This window comes from Falco naumanni, chromosome 4 (genome assembly GCF_017639655.2).
Source record: "Falco naumanni isolate bFalNau1 chromosome 4, bFalNau1.pat, whole genome shotgun sequence".
NCBI classification, from domain to species: domain Eukaryota; kingdom Metazoa; phylum Chordata; class Aves; order Falconiformes; family Falconidae; genus Falco; species Falco naumanni.
Genome location: NC_054057.1, coordinates 92,427,347 through 92,443,673, shown reverse-complemented (window position 1 = coordinate 92,443,673; position 16,327 = coordinate 92,427,347). Strand labels below are relative to the sequence as shown.

At 43.6% G+C, this 16,327-nt stretch overlaps 1 protein-coding gene across 7 annotated transcripts in view; it reads left to right on the top strand.

The window, feature by feature from the left end:
• Positions 1-16,327, top strand: part of CHL1 (cell adhesion molecule L1 like) — a 135,360-nt gene that overhangs the window by 94,411 nt on the left and 24,622 nt on the right. For 6 of the 7 annotated variants that reach the window (XM_040592605.1, XM_040592601.1, XM_040592606.1 and 3 more), the window contains 8 exons: positions 645-692; positions 2,572-2,692; positions 5,778-5,962; positions 12,045-12,176; positions 12,765-12,902; positions 13,589-13,700; positions 14,400-14,566; positions 16,130-16,295. In XM_040592605.1, the coding sequence (XP_040448539.1) occupies positions 645-692; positions 2,572-2,692; positions 5,778-5,962; positions 12,045-12,176; positions 12,765-12,902; positions 13,589-13,700; positions 14,400-14,566; positions 16,130-16,295 (1,069 nt within the window). The remainder of the gene's footprint in view (positions 1-644; positions 693-2,571; positions 2,693-5,777; positions 5,963-12,044; positions 12,177-12,764; positions 12,903-13,588; positions 13,701-14,399; positions 14,567-16,129; positions 16,296-16,327) is intronic. The other variant, XM_040592604.1, reaches the window with a different exon arrangement.

Sequence of the window (16,327 nt, the reverse complement as noted above, 5' to 3'; positions counted from 1 at the left end):
GGCTTTCAATATCTTGATACTTGCTTAAACTGTATCTTGCGATAACAATGGTGAGAAAAATACCAAAGTGGAATGTTGCTGCCTTGTGGCTTTCCCGATGGGTCCAGCCCCACAGGCAGTCACACAGGGACTGCAGGAGTGAGGTGGGGATGGGCTGTGGGGCTTCTGATAGCCCCGGCGGTGGCCCAGCACCGCACTTCAGCACCTGCACTTTCCCATCACAGCCACCAGTCTGAGTGCAGGCAAAGCAGTGCCTTTAGTACAGGTACTGTATAAAATACATATATATATATTAAAAAAAAAAGAAAGTTGAGCAATAAGGAAAAGGAGGCTGGATATATTATTTCATCAAATCTCTTCACAGTGGATGCTTAGGCCCAAGTGATTTTGTTATTGTACCAGCTATCTAGGATGAAATGAAGTATTTTACTGAATAATATGTATCTTTGAAGAGTTTTCTTTGTATTTTCAGAAATGTGTTGGTCATCTATTGCTTTGCTTTATATTTTTTCCTCGTTTCTTTCTTTTATGCCAGATATTGGGGAGGGGGGGGGCATGTTTTTGTTTTGGTTGATTTATTATTTCTTTTGATTCTATATCAATTATGCATGTTTGTGTTTGGTTGTCACTTTTATTTATTTCAGTTAAGCATGCTAATGACTCAGGCTCACCTAACGCTGCAGTTACTAAGGGTGAGTTGAATGCGTCTGTTATTTAGCCTTTAAACTGGGAATCTCCCAGCTGGGACAAAATGTGAGCTGCTGCTCAGGAAAAAGAAAAAGAAAAAATCACAAAAGCCATTTTATTGTGATGGGATGGATTTAAGTGGTCCGTGGAGTGCAATTTGCTCATCTTGTACTTTCTGACAGAAATCTGAAGGTTTTTTAACAAAGAGCTAGTTTTCTTACTTGAGAAAAGAGCATTCACATTTCATTATGTGATGTAAGTAAGGAGGCTGATGTCCTGGGTTTCTGGTGTTACCAGTTCAGAGCAGGAGCCAGAGCTGGATGCTCCAAACCTTCCTCTGGTGGTTATGAAGATGCTGGCATTAGGTACCCACTGTTTGAAACCACAAATTCATGTCCGAAGGGTCACCCTGGGGCTGCTCCGGGGGGAGCTTGAAGTGTGGATTTGCAGAGCTTTAGGCACTGTGTGTTAGCCGTCCCCACGGACCCTGTACCCGGCAGTGGGTGGGAGCTGGCGCTGCTTGGCTGGGCATCGCCCTGTCTGACACTGCTCATCCTGGGGCTTCACATCTGCCCTCGCTCTGTGCCCCTTTTGGGGAGCAATGTCCTGAAAACACTCTGCTGAGGTTTAGGCAGGCAGCGTGGGTAAGCCAGAAGGCAGCTAGCGGCTCTTTCTGCAACTCTCCATCCATTTAATTTTGTTTAAAATAAGTGAAAATGGGAGTCTTGGGTTTTGTATTTAGCTCTTGACTCTGATTTATGTGGTTAAGTTGCTTTTGAGAGTCTCTATTTTTTGAAACACCCGGTTTGAATCTCCTGGGCAGCCCCATTTTGCTGGAGAGGTGCTGGGGGTTTGGGGAAGGGGGTTCTCCTGGCGTCTGTCGGGGTGGATCAGCCCTGCAGCCCCAGGAGGCTGAGCCTTGCGAGCAGAACAAGCAGGGCTTGTGCAGAGTGACGGACACTCAACAGAACAGTTTTTCCCTTGAAGAGATGTTCTGAACTCCTGTTGCCAGTTGGGAAAGGGGACGGCCTGCCTTTGGCGGCGGGAGGCGGAGGGCAGATGGGACACGTGCGAGCGTATCCAGAGGCACCAAAGTGTTTTGCTGCAGCTCTGAGCGCTCATGACACAGATTTGTAGATATACAAAGCAAGGGGACAGAAGAAAAGATTTATAAAATGGTTCAGAGAGATACATGTAGTCTTTTACCAAATCATCCATAACTGACTGTTTTTGAAGAACTAGTACCATTTGGGGACTTATTCATTACTGTGCTAATTGTTATTATAGTGATAACTGGATAGCCATTTAACTCCATGCGTATTTCATCATGAAACCATTGTTTGGCAGGCTGGAACAAATGGTCCGTTGAAATCAAATGCAGGTCAATCTTGTTTTATTATTTTAACAGTCTTCCTTACAAATTGTATCTCCATTACTGTAGATTTAATAATTATAGCAAGAAGGACATTTCTGTAGGATGGTCAAGTCAGGAAAGATGGGCTTTCGTCTGATATCTGAAAGGTGATGGAGGCAATGCAGAAGAACGGTGCTAAGAAAGGTGGTGTGGGAGCAGGTCAGCAGCTGAGAAGACTGGTGTACCAGGGGTGGCTGAGGTGTGCGATGGAAAGAACCAGTGCTGATAAAGCAGGACATGAAACCGTAGGAAAAGAGGCTTCACCAGTGCTGCTGCCTGTTGTTATCGCTGTAGCCATGGTCTGACTGTTACCAGGAGAAATAGGAGAGTCCTGGATTAGTCTCAAACTGTATAAATAAAAAAGAAAATTTAAAAATCACTATCCAAAAACCTTCTGACAGAAGTAGTGTTTGTGGCGTTATTGAAGAATAAGCAAAGGCTCTTACCTTTCATTTTATTTTATTTTTTAGCAAACTTTATCAAGGAAAGAAAACCCAAACTGCTGATCCCTCCTGAATCTGCTGGCAGTAGCTCATCAGTCACTGTCATCAAGGGAGGTGTCCTGCTCCTGGAATGTATTGCCGAAGGGCTGTGAGTAATGCACAATACTGCACAAACTTAATCACCTTTTGAAATAGAACTGAACAAAGAAAAAGCTATGTTAACAATTATACAACTACAAAAGAATATACCTATAATATATATAATAATATACTGCTTTATGCAGTTTGAAGTTGATCCTCACTGCCAAGTTTTTTTGAGGCAGGCAGACTCCTTGTAAAGCAGTACAGAGCTGGCACGCAGCGTTCATGTATTTGTTACTGCTATAGCCTATAAACAAGTAATTAAAATCATAGCATGGTAAGTATTGATTTTTTTTTTATATATATATTTGCTGTTACATTAAAAAAAGCCTGTTATCAAACTTTTTTCACTAGTACTGCTTTTGAGATGTTGAGAAGCTAAATAACAACAGAACTCAGGTTTTGTGGTTTGGCTAACAACCTGTAATATTTCTTTTCTAGTTTTGCCAATTCAGTTTTGGTTCAATGCTCAAGAATCATTTAGAACTTTACTTGGTGTCAGATCTCGGGTTTTTAAAAGCAAAGCTCTTGAGTGATGTAATATAAGACATCCATTAAAGAAGAGTCCCGTGGAGGGAAATCGGTGATCCATCTAGCCCAGCTGCGGTGGGAGATGCTGGCTCAGGAGCGCATGTGAACCTGGCCGCTTCCTGCGGTCCGGTTGCCCGCACCCAGAATTTCCATGGAAAGGATGTTCCTTCCATGATGTTCCCACAGATGACAATATGTCACGGATCAAAGCCCACAGCTATGTAAAAGTAGTGAACTGGAGTCAGCTGTGTTGGCTTGACCCCTAAAACAAATGGTAACGAGCTAATTTCAGGTTTAGTTCCAGTGTTTCTTGCTTGGGCTTATTCCTGTGCACCTCCACGGTGCTTTGTGCTGCACAGGGTAGCTCGAGCTGGTTATTGCTGTCAGCATTTATGTTACAGCACTACTCAAGCTCTAGTTGTGGATCTGGCTGCACTAAGTACGGCAGAGTATCTCCTTGATGAGGAGATGGTTGCTGTAAGAATATAGGGAAGGGTTAAAGTAGATGGCGGGTGATGGGGAATCAGGACAATTTTGGTCCTTGTTGTAAATAACACAGGATGAAATAAAAGTAAGGAAGGAAAGGGAATGGCTGAATAGATGTTAAGTGCGGTCCTCACGACGAAGCTCTGAATGCCCCTCTCAGCCCTTGCTTCTGCTGCCGTAGCTCGGGCAGCCGTGAGCTCCGCTTTTCCCTAAAGTCCAGTTCTCCAGTTTTTACTGTGTGCTTGTAGGTGCCCTAGTCCACCCCAGAAGAGTTGCCACCAGAGAAATAGGTAAAGCGAGCACCTCTCCAACCACTAAACCCACAATGAAAGCACAGTCACTTCTGGTTTATCCGTGGTAGAGTTGTTTGTGGAAAGGCAACTTAAATCATCGTCTCCTCGTGCTGTACGGCAGAGCTGCGGGGCTGTGAAGGCAGGTGGGCAGCAGGTAGATAATTCGTATTAAAGGCTGTGCAATTATATCCCCTCTATAAAATTCCAGAATCAGGGTAGTCATCTGCCTGAACAAACATGTTTAGGGTATTTTGTTTTGCCATGTGGGCTTGAAAGGGCATTGCTCATTTAAGCTGGCAAGATGATGCCTCTGCAGTTGGTTGTCATTCCTGAGAGAAGGTGAATTCCTTGTCTCTATGGGATTCACTCCAAGTATCTGTTGCAACACTTCCTTGTCTACTTCACTACCCATCACGCTAATTTGCAGGCCCACAAACCTCCACAAGTCCACAGTTATGAGTTTATAGTGTTTTCAAGGTACTTACTAGGCAAATCACCTTGGAAATACACAAATATGAATTTTCATGTGGGAGAATTAATATCATGTATAAGAAGAGAAAGCCAGAAAAGGCTTTCTGTTTATTTGGAAAAAAAGTTTAAAAAAATAATAATAAAAAATTTTCTTTCACTCAAAATTTCCCAGGAAACTTTTTTTAAAAAGTACTTTTCAAACAGAAAGTTTTTTTTAATCACTTTTGAAGGAAGACAAAGTACTTCTTTGTTTGATCACCAAGCAAATAATTTTTCCTTGAAACCCTTCAAAATTGCAACGTTTAGATCAAAACATAATGCTATTTTTATTTGCTAAAATTCCCATTTTCAGCAGAAAAATGATCAGCTTTGCCTATATCTCTGCCAATCCATCCCACCAAATGTCCACAAACCACGGAAGCGGATAGATTGAACCAGATTTCAAGTAACTAAGATCAGGGGCAGCCAACTGCAAAATAAGGAATTAAGTACATTTCCAATCTGTCATTTTTGAAGACTGATATTCTGAGTAAACGACAGCGTCAGGAGGGCTTTGCCTCAGTGTAACACCAAGGCAACACAGAGCCTGACCGTGGTGCAAGAGCAGGGCAGGGACTCTTGCAGGAAATAATAGGATATTTGCACGGTTGTGCTCGCTGCTCGTGGCAAACCCTACTTTCTTGGTACCCAAGGCTTGGAGTAGCTTGTGTCTGGGCATTGTGCCACAATAACAGATGGACAAAAGAGTAAGCAGATATGACACTGTGTATGTGCGTCGTGTACGGTGTCAGGGTCGTGAAGCCCAGCTGGGAATGTGCAGACAACAGCCTGTCCTGCCTTTCTGTGTCCCTGCCATTTGCTTTCTAAAGACGTAAGGAGCATTTTCAGCCATCTCCGACAGTTGGCCACCTTTCTAACCAGGCAGGGCACTGAGTGAAGTCACTGTAATAAAGTCTTTACCTCCTTGTCTGTCCTCAAGTGCCCTTTTGGACTTGGACGAAATGAGCCGAGTCCCTCTCCCACAGTCTGTGCCAACACGTGTACCAGGAATGCAGCCCCATGCCGTGGCCTGGTGTTGGCTGTGAAGAACTTACTCATAGGAGCCCTTCAAATCAAAAAGCAGTGTAGATGGGTTGTGGTCTCTAGTCCCTTAGTATAGCCCCAGTGTTCTACAAGGGCCAGAAAGACTCTGAAGACCACGTGCATGAAGTCCAGCAGCTCTGCTGACATTAAGCATTACAGCAGCCCAGTATTTAACTCAAAAATATCTTCTTTTTTTTTTTTTTTTTTTTTTTTTCTCTTTGCTATTAGCCCAACTCCTCATCTAAGCTGGGTCAAGGTCACTGGAAACCTGCCCAAGGACGAACCAGAAACAGAAAATTTTGGGAAGATACTGAAGATAGACAAAGTGACTGCAGCCGATGAAGGAACATACCAGTGCATGGCCAGCAACCCCATGGGGAGGGCGAAGCATGAGTTCCACGTTCACGTGGAAGGTCTGAGTACACTTTACTAAGCTTATTGATTTTGAATGGGGAGGTGGTCAAAGGGAAGTGGACCTTTGCTAATATCACTTGGCATAATTCAACCAACTCTATCGATTTATGTGAGCTAAGGACCCGCCTTATAGTTTTAGGAAGATTGCAGAAAGTAGCACCTTTCTTAGAAAAAAAACCCAAAACAATACCTTTTTTTTTCCTGAACCATGAAGGCTCTATGCAGTGGTGAACGGGAGTACAAATATTTGAACAGATTCAGTGCTGTAAACACGTGAGTTAGTCAAGCAGAGATATTGATGAAATAAATGCCTTGTATTAATCTGAATGTCAGACCAAAAGATCTAATTATCCTACTTGTTCATAAAGAACATGGAAATGGCCATGCTGGGCCAGATCAGAGGTACATTGAGCCCAGTCCTCCCTTTGACTTCCACCAAAACTGAATGCCTAGGGAGGATTGTAACAACACAGTTAGCAAACAGGGTACCACCCCTCTCTCTCTTTCCCTCCTTCGTGTGCTCCCTTGCTGTCAGTTTTGTATGGGACAACCTGAGCTAGGATTGGTTTCTATAACCCCTGAAAAGTATCATAAAAACATATGAAACAAAGTTAAAAAACCCCAAACTTTTAACCAATTTTTAACCATTTAAAAAAATTGAAATGTGACCCACGTGACCCTTTTTGTCACCCCTCTAAGTAATCCAAGGCCCGTTCCCACCCTTGTCTGTGTGCTGGGAAAGGTGCTGTATTAGCAGCATCCATAAATAGCCTTGGGGTTACACCTGTGTGTGTTACACACTTGTGCGTAGGGTGGTGCATCCCTGTGCACGGGCATGCCTGCGTGCAGGTGGCTGAACAGGGTCAGTGCTGGCTGCTCGTGCTGGGCTAGCAAAACAAAGAACCTGGTGTGTCTGTGCATCCATTTGGTCACCATTTATTTATTTTGTTGCTAGAAGAAGGTAGATTAATGAAGCCAGCTGAGATACCTTCATAACCAGCATCTTGCAGCATGCAGGTACAAGTGCACAGCGCCGGCTCTTCCTCCATCCTCTTTTCTCCCTTCTCCCCAAACCCTGAAGGTGTGAGCCCTTCACATGAGGCAGGTGCACATGCTCTTTTCCAGGAGCAAAATAAATAAATGAGACAAGCGAGCCCTGCAGAACTATCAGTGCCACTGCAACTCTTTCAGCAATGCTGCCCATAAATAGCCTCAAAATGAGACTCCTGAAGCACAGCTGAAGAACTTGCTGAAAACATTTTCTCTTTACTGATGAAAAACGCTCCAATCTCTGCTCTGCAAAGTAAAAGAAAAAAATCCCAGGCAGTATTAAACTGTCAGAGGCTGCCAACCGCTTCATTTTAATCTGTTCTTCTTCTCCCTCTTGGTCACAAGGATTCCTGACGGGAGGAAGGGCACTTCCAGCTACCTGCTCTGTTTTTACTCATCAGATGAGAAAAGGCCTTTTCTCCCAGTACGTGATGAATCATCCCCACTCACTTGACACAACCTTGTGTCTTGCAGTCTTCTTTCCCTTCCTGGAAGCGTGGCAGAGGGGGATACCAGGGCATGGCAAGTTTTCAGCTGCGATGGAGGGGAAGTGCTGACTCCTAGAAATCATTCCAGATGGTTTGGAGCATCTCTGCTGTAGCTGAATATTTTAACAATCTGGCTATGATTTTCTGGGCTGTAAAAACTGAATCCTTCAAAGAAATTGCAGGAGCTGCAAAAACTAAAATACCAGAGAAATAACATTAATTAAGCAGTTCAGAATACTGACCCCTTTCTCCCCCAGTCTCCAGAGGGAAGAAGGCTTTCTGGCAAGTTGTTGTTCCTGCTCATTAACAAACAAGTACTTAAAAAAAAAAAAAAAAAAAAAAAGAAAAAAAAAAAAGAAAGAATCCCACTGTAGCCATTGCAATGTAAAAAATGCTTTTGCTATTACATTCATTTTCCATGTGTGTAGCTAATGATGGCTACTGTCACCAACAGGAATTCTTCCTGTTAGGAGCCACCTCACATGCAGGGTATCAAGGTAAAATTGAGCCCAAACACTGTCTTTTAGATTTTCTAACCAGCAAATGTCACTATCATTAATCAGAGATGGGCACGTTCATCATTCTTGCAGCAACTCCTCTGTGCGCATTCAAGGGCAGATCTTGAGTTGGTGGAAGTGAGCATTAATTTCGGTGGGCTTCAGGGAGGTTGTGCTGACGTAGGGCTTCCTTGCACCTGACAGGCTCTTCTCTAAGGATGTATGCAGGGAGGAGAAAATTAAACATGGAAGAAAAATTATCTCAGTTATTAACCGCCAACATAGTGCGGGTGTGTAAATCAGGATTTTGCTATCATTTCTGCACTCTGTCAAATTTTCTGTTCCTCTTTCTGCTATTTGAGGATCTCAGACCAATACCCCAGCTTTCTAAATAACAGACTTAATCAATGATATTTGCATGCAGCCCACTTACTAATCCTACAGGAGTCTGAGGGCAAAGATTCAGGCAATTATTACCAAGCATATAAAAATATTCAGCTAGCAAATTGCTTGACTGTTTGAGCATTTTAATCTCTCTTTGCAAGGAGAGATGTGGCCTGGAACATTGGTGCAGGCACAAAAGCCCCATTGTTGTTATTAGAACGAGAGATAATTATAACAAAAAAAAAAAAAAAAGCAAGCAGCAGAAAAGCAAGCCTACAAATTGTCTTGACTTTACATGTTTGTGTATTTGGTTATTGTATATACTCTGTCAAGCCCAATATAAAATAAACATACAACCTCAAAATCTTGTCCCTATCACAGTGCCTGATCTGATAGTACCTTGATCTTGACTGAGGCTCCCAGACTGTTTTTAATAGAAATAATTATTACAATATAATGATTAAATATAGTAATGATATAATAACTAAGGGCCTTTGCAGTAATGTCTCATAATACTTTCATTACTCAGCTAGAGAAAAATAAAATAGATGAAAGTAATGTGAGGCAGAACCATGGCTGGTTGGTTTAATCAGGCTCGAACTGTAGTTCTGGGCTTCACTGGGAAAGTGCTTCGGTAGGGCCGCAGACACCAAGGTGTAGCTGCAACGGAAGCTGCCGATGATGCCCCTCAAGTGGGATGAATTGCCAACCTTTGGGAAGATGTGAGAATTTGAAATGTTCTTGACAAATTGGAAAAATGGTCTGGAATAAAAAGGATGGGCTTCAGTAACCACAAGTGCAAACCAGTCCTGATCAGGCAGCGCTAACTGGCTTCATAAGCAGAGGATGGGAAATGTCTGCTTAGACTAGTCTGGAGGTTATGCTGGATACAAGCTGAACAGAACTTGGAAATAGTAATCTTACAGAAAAAGCAAAAATTGTCCTGGAAAGTGTAAAGGAAAGTGGTGTAAGAGAGGCTACTGAGAGCTGGTAAGGCTGCATGTGACGTGACCAGTTTTATGCCGTGCACTTCATCAGGGCTGGGGTTACCTCAAGACAGTTCAGGAGAAAGGAGAAAGCAGCAAGGGCAATCACAAAGCTCAAGAATATGGCATTTAAGAAAAAAAAAAATGATAGATCTACTTAATTTAGGAAGGAATGGATCTGGGGAAGGCATAACAGCCTTCAGATGAACCGAGGTTTCTTCACAGAGTTCCCTAGGCATAGCATCCGTTACCATAGACTGAAACTGCAGCAAGGCAGAAGGTGGTTAGACCTTAAAAGCTTGTTCTAGTCGGGGGGGAAAGCGTAGTGCTGCCATAGACATCATGGGAGGCTGAGGTGAAGGTTTCTATCCACCAGGGGCATTTTAGGAGTAGATGATCCTGCTGTGTTGCAGAAGGGTGGGCCAGGCCCATTTTTGATCCCTTCCATTTTTGGACCTGTAATTATATACCCATAAAGACATAAATCTCTTAACCCAGACCCCCATTTATAGCTCTTACCAAGAATAATACAATATGCAATGAACTGCTTGCCACGCCACTTTGCTTACAGACTAGTGGACTATCTAGCCACTTGTTTCTGCAGTTGCTAAAAAATACGTGTATCTTGTTATTCTCATATTTTATATACTTCTTAGGAGTACAGCGTATCTGCCATGCAGAAAAGAGGTTCTTCAGCCTTTCTGTGAAATTACATTTCATACTTGGCAAAATCTTGTTGCCTATGGTTTCTCAGCTGCATCATTTTCTTGGGGCAACCCCAGCAATTTCCACGCTGAGGAAGGAAAGCGGTGGCATAATGTATCTGCAGCTCACTTCAGTGTATGCACAGATGGAAATAGGAAGGGATCCATTGGGTAGTTTGTATTCAGTCTATGTTTGGTGTCTCACCTCCTCCAAAACAAGGAAATATCCTGTCTCAGGTACTGTGTTTGTGGCAGACCTAGAGGGGAAAAAACAAAACAAAACCAAACAAAATAATCAGCACTGATACAAACCTGTTCACCTCCATGCCTTTGACCTGACTTTTCCTGATGAAAGCATAATGTATAGAAGAGAGAGAAGAGGCAAAAGATCTGCAAAATCAAAATGTTCTGCTGCTTGCAGAGTTTTTTCCTGGAGCCAAATACGAGGAAGCATAGCCAGCATGGTCACGTCACACGCTGTGCTGCGAGAGGGCGACCAGCAGTGTGAGGAAGGCAGTAGGAGAAGTCCGTACTGTGTGAAGGAAATGCAAAGATGTTATAATTTTAGATAAGCTTCAGTGTGTTGGATTTTACTTCAGCCTTTAGATGTTGTTTAACGATGTCTCCGTGGGTGCTTTACTGTGGAAACGGTGGAGCGTGTGTAGAATCTCTCGTGTGTCACACTTCAGAGGTGGTTTTTCAATATGTCTGTGTGAATGTGAGCAATGATGCTTTGTTTTAGCATATCACACTGATAACATCTGGAGATGTATTACCAGGCAACAGCTCTGTTAATCTTCAAAGCGTTTTATAAGCATTAACTAATGAATCCTCATGTTTCCCATACATTAGGTCATCATTTTCTAATAGGGAAAGAGGCCCAGGGATCTGCCCAGCACATGCAGAAGAGGTAGCGTTGGGTCTGGAATTAAAATGTGGAAGTTTGTTGCTTCTTGGGGAGAGATAATGAGGAATTCAGGGCTGTGTTTTGGATGGAGCCTGCCCACTGAAAAGTAGGCAGGCTCAGGGACCTGCGTTCGGTCTGTAGAGAGCAAAGCACTCATCAGATTAATGCTTTTTCTCCCCTCTGTGTTCCCTTCCCTCCCTTACGGTTGTGTTTTTCCGATGAGGTGTGGGTACCTGGTGCTCGGGGGCTGCTCTGCAGAGAAGGTTTCTCCAGAGCTCCCTCAGTTTAGCTGGCAGTGCTGGGAAAGAGGCGAGCCCAGGGAATGCAGCAGCACACTGCAGCTCCTCTGCCACACTGCTGCTCCTCTACCACCACCCTGTGGGCAGCCTTTCTGCGCTGCTGCTCAGGATGGAGGTTCTGTCATCCCCCCGTGGTAAGAGAATGTGTCAGCATTCCTAAATACGTTTTCCATCATGAATACATGACGGAAAACCAGAATATTGAAAAATCACAATGCATTTCGTCAGCACACGCCGATGAGCAGATGGAGGTGCTGTGTCCTGTCGTGGAGCATCGCTGCGGCGCAGCACGCTGCCCTCCGTCCGCTCCTGGGCGAGGGGGTGGGAGCCACTTGCTCTTGTCTAGTGATGGGGATTTGAGCTGCATGGATATTTGCATCTTGTTTGAGCTGCCGAAATAGCCTCACTTCATTTCACAGACCACAGTCTCGTGTCTGAGGGTCCTTGTGAAAATGCTGACCTGTTCAGGTTTGCCTCCTTCCCTAGCCTCTCACCTCCCATTTGCATTTGTTTTCCACTTGGATTAACGCTGCCCATTTCCTACACCCTCTCCCTGACACATTTCACAGAGTCTGAAGGACAGAACCTGATGTGTGCTGATGCTTGTTTTACCTTTTGTAACATCGGTTTGCAAAAACCCAGTAGGCTGCCAGGAGCTGGCTGGGAGCGGTGGGCAGCGCTTGCCATCTCCTGGAGGACCACAGCGACAGCAGGGACGGGCGCGGCTGGCTGGGGCCCTGATACCTGCCGTGTCCCCTCTTTGCAGAGCCTCCCCGGTGGATAAAGGAGCCCGAAGGTGGTGTTTACAGCGTAGGAACAAATCTTGTGCTGCTGTGTGAAGCTATTGGCAACCCCGAGCCGACCATTCAGTGGAAACTGAACGGGATGCCCATCGACAGTAAGTTCTGCTGTAGGGTGGGACGTCCCCCTTCTGTGCCCAGTTAGAGGGAACACATGAATCCCAGTGCACTGAATGAGGTCTCATGTGACATGAATGAATATTTGACTAGTAAAGCTGACGTTCAGATGTGATCTGGAAGGGAGTAGGGATGGAAGCCGCAGGGTGTGTGGGGTGGTACCCAGGAGTCGCTGCATCTGCCTTGCCCTGTAACATGCCCGTCTTTCGGGGACCTGGGGTAGCTTATGTTCGTTGAGGGCTCCTGGTCTTTGTGCTTCTGAGTACGCACAAGTGACTGTGTGGCTGGGGAGCACAGGCCCTCTCCCTGCTGCAGCAGTATTATTACTACCATTTAAAAAAAGCCTGCTTGGGGATTTTACTGGAAATTGGTGCTCTGAAGCATTTTCTTAAGGCCACAGGAGCGCTGACAAAGGTAGTGCTCTGCAACTTGATCTCCAGCTCTCGAGCAAGGTCCTGTGTTGATCTTGAAGATGTGCTTCATGTTTTGACTTTCAAGGAATGAGGAGAGACTGTGAACTCCACAGTCATGGTGTTTCCTCCAGCTCCTGACAGTCTGGGTCTTTCCAGGTAGGACCTTCCGAGGGAGAATCTCTGCCAGAGAGATCAGCCTTACCAACCTTCAGCTCCACGACAGTGCTGTGTACCAGTGCGAGGCCAGCAACAAGCACGGCACCATCCTTGCTAGCGCCAATGTGAACGTCCTCAGTGAGTACCCTCCCACCCTTCCCTGTGCATGAGAAACATCTGGCTACCTCCCATTCTGCTGACTGAATCACTGGAACAGTTTGGGGTTTGTAACCACGTCTTTGTCCCTTTGCATTGGCTCCAGAGTTTAAGAAATGTGTTGTCTAAACGAATGCAACAAGCCTTGTCAAGGGTAATATTATATGCTTAGTATAAGTGCTCGTGAGCTTTGATATATTCTTTATTTTAAAAAACATGGTTGTGGTTGGGCTCAAAACCTTTTGAAATCAAATGTACTAAAACCACTGGGGGCTGAGTTGTGACCACAACTCTGTTATTGAATTATTAAGTGTATTGTTAATCTTTAATTTCAGTTGTGGTGCTCAGCCTGTTCTTCAAAGAAAGGGAGTGATGGGAATGTATTTAATAAAAGAGGTCTCTAGAGGAAACAGAACCAGGTCCGGTTTCTCTCCTGGAGCACACTGATGTTTCTTGTTCTGACATGTCCAGCAGTCAGTTGCTGTTATCTGTGTCAGTGAAGCTTATGAGACCTCATTTGCTCAGTGCAACTAGTTCCAAAAGGCAGTGAAATTCCCATTAAGTGGCTAAGCCTTTGACCTTTGTTGGAAAAGGGGATGATGTGGGGACAGTATTTATATTTCCAGGTCTGAAATGTAGTGCTACTCATTTTGCATTCTCTGCTGCAGATATTGCTCCCTTAATACTGACCTCAGATGGTGAAAACTATGCCACAGTTGTGGGTTACAGTGCCTTCCTGCACTGTGAGATTTTTGCCTCGCCTGCAGCAGATATTAGATGGTAAGCTGCTGAGAACTGATGTTTTCATGTGAAGCAAGCTCATACAGGCTCCCCAAACACTGAGAAATATGCTAGTTATTGTTTCTGTGCAGTTAAAATTAGAAATGTTTTACAAAACTGTATACAATGTAAATATTCTGTGTTTAAATGCACTTTCAAGAACCTTGAAGAACTGGTTTTTAAAGGGAGGCTGGTGAAAGTCCTCGACACCTGTGTGAGACAAGCGCTGGGACATTCATTAAACCCATGCTGTATGGACCCAAACCCTGCTATAGCCTCATCGGCCTTAGTTAAATCTTGGCAACTTTTTGAGTTTGGACACATTATTGAGGTGGGAACGGCATGACTTACAGACTGTATTGACCTGGAAATGGTTCCATACGTTGGAAATCACAGCATTGTCACAGCGCTTGGCAGGTGCAATAAAATTGCAGATGACAGCTATAGATTAAAGACTCAGCCAGACTAGTTCAAAGACCTTGCTAGACGCTGTCAGCATGGTTTTGGTTTGCAGGAAGCTTATGTCCCTTTGATGTGCTGCACGTGTGTAAAGTGACTTGCTAATCGTGGCTTGGTTGCTTGGTGGCAGAGCTGAGGCCAGCTCCCCAAATTCCTGTGTTCCCTGCAATAGCTGCTAACCATGAAATAACAGTTCCTGCAGCCCTAGAAACAAACCGTAACTCTTGTTATCATCTTTAGGACGAAGGATGACAGCATAGAGCCACTTTCAGCGTTGCGCTATGAGTTAAATAAGAACGGCACCCTAGAGATCAAAGAAACAAAGAAAGAAGACTCGGGCTCGTATGCTTGCTGGGCTGCAAACTCTGTTGGAAAAAGAGCAATTACTGCTAATCTGGATATAAGAGGTAATGGATCAGTTGTGCACAGAAAGACTTTTGACATCTGCTGAGGCTGTATATTTACAAATTTTCAGTGAATAAGTGATTAGTAAATATTCACTCCAATGTACAGATTTATTCTGTGAGGCTGTAAATTCTCTGTATGTTGACCTGAAATTGCCACAGGTCTCATGTATATGCAGCAATTAGTATTTGTCTCCATTTTTCTGTGTGATTTCTCCATGCTCGCACATGACATTTACTTTCTTCACACTTGCAGAAGCTGCGTAAGCCACCGAAAACTTGCAGTTTACTTCAAAGATCTGTTAACTTTATTATCTTTAAAGGATTTCCCCTCCTTCACGCCACCAGCTCTGTTACGTTCAGAGCAGGTTCTTGGCAGATCCTCAGCAGCCCACAGCCCTCCCTGTGCTTGTGGGCTTGGGGGGATCCTTGCTGAGCCGGACAGGGTCCCTGAAGCTCCCACAGCCCTGGGCATCCTCCTATAGCTGCCATCCCTCCTGTTGATCAGCAGTTACATCCCAAACTGAATCACCTTCTACAGTGAACCCCAAGAACCTTGCAGCAAGATGAGTTAGGTGGTGATGTTGGTGTAAGGGATTCGCATTAGGCTTTTGCCTTATTATCAACTTTGCAAATATTTGTAACAGGGAAAATAATTACTGAAATGTGTTTACTTCTAAATTTCAGATACATCCCTTGTGTTCCAATTCTGCTTTAAGGGATTTATGTATGTGGTTGGGCAGGAGGGGTTTTCCACTGAAGGGTGTGATGGCAGTGGACAGTTGAGCACACAGGTTTAAATTAAATGGGCTGTATCTAAATTCACTGAGGATTTAGGACTTGCGAAAAAAACCACCCCAGACTTAAATACTCTATTAGCAAAGTCCTCAGAAGAACTCTCTAATGCAGATTTGCTATGACAAACATGAGAAACAAAACCCACTCTTTTTGTGTTCAATTTCCACCCACCCTTTGCTTTGTAAATTTTACAGTGATAATAAACATGAAAATGTACAATGAAACTCTTACAGAGCAACATTTCACTGTAAAAATAAATTCAGCCAAGTGCTTTCTTCTTACTTATTCATCTGTTTCTGCATTCAGATTAGAGTCAATTAAAAGAACAAACTTGATTGCAATAATTTTTTCTCACTTGACTTTAATAAGCTTGTAATTTTTCTTGGATCATTGCCAAAGCCTATCTCAAATGGCAATTGGACATAAAAGTCATATTCAAGCCTTTTTTTTATCATCCATTTCATGACAGTCTGCTAACAAGGATTTTCACCTGTGACTTTTTTTGTAGGTTTTTTGAGTTGGTTTTTTTTTTCCCCTGGAGCTCTTCCATTTGGAGTGAACTAAAAAACAATTTTTCAGGATAGAAAATTAAATCCTGGCAAATATCTGTTTCGAAAACAGCCATCCTTCACTTGAAATGTTTGTATATGTAACAAAAAAGACATGATTGTTGCTCCTAAGATTGTGTTTTATATATGAAGTGCTTGGTGAAAATTTGATGTAATAGTCTCTCTTCCTAATCAAAGTATTTTTTCTGTGATCAATCAGATGCTACAAAACTTGTTGTTACTCCAAAGAACCCCCGAGTGTTGAAATCACATTCAATTTTATTGAAATGTCAGTCTGAGTATGATTCACACTTGAAACACAGTTTTAAATTATCCTGGAGGAAAGATGGAGATGAGCTGCCATTCAACAGCACGGAGTATGGCAGGTAAGCAGGGAAGAAGCAAGAGTTTTCTTCTT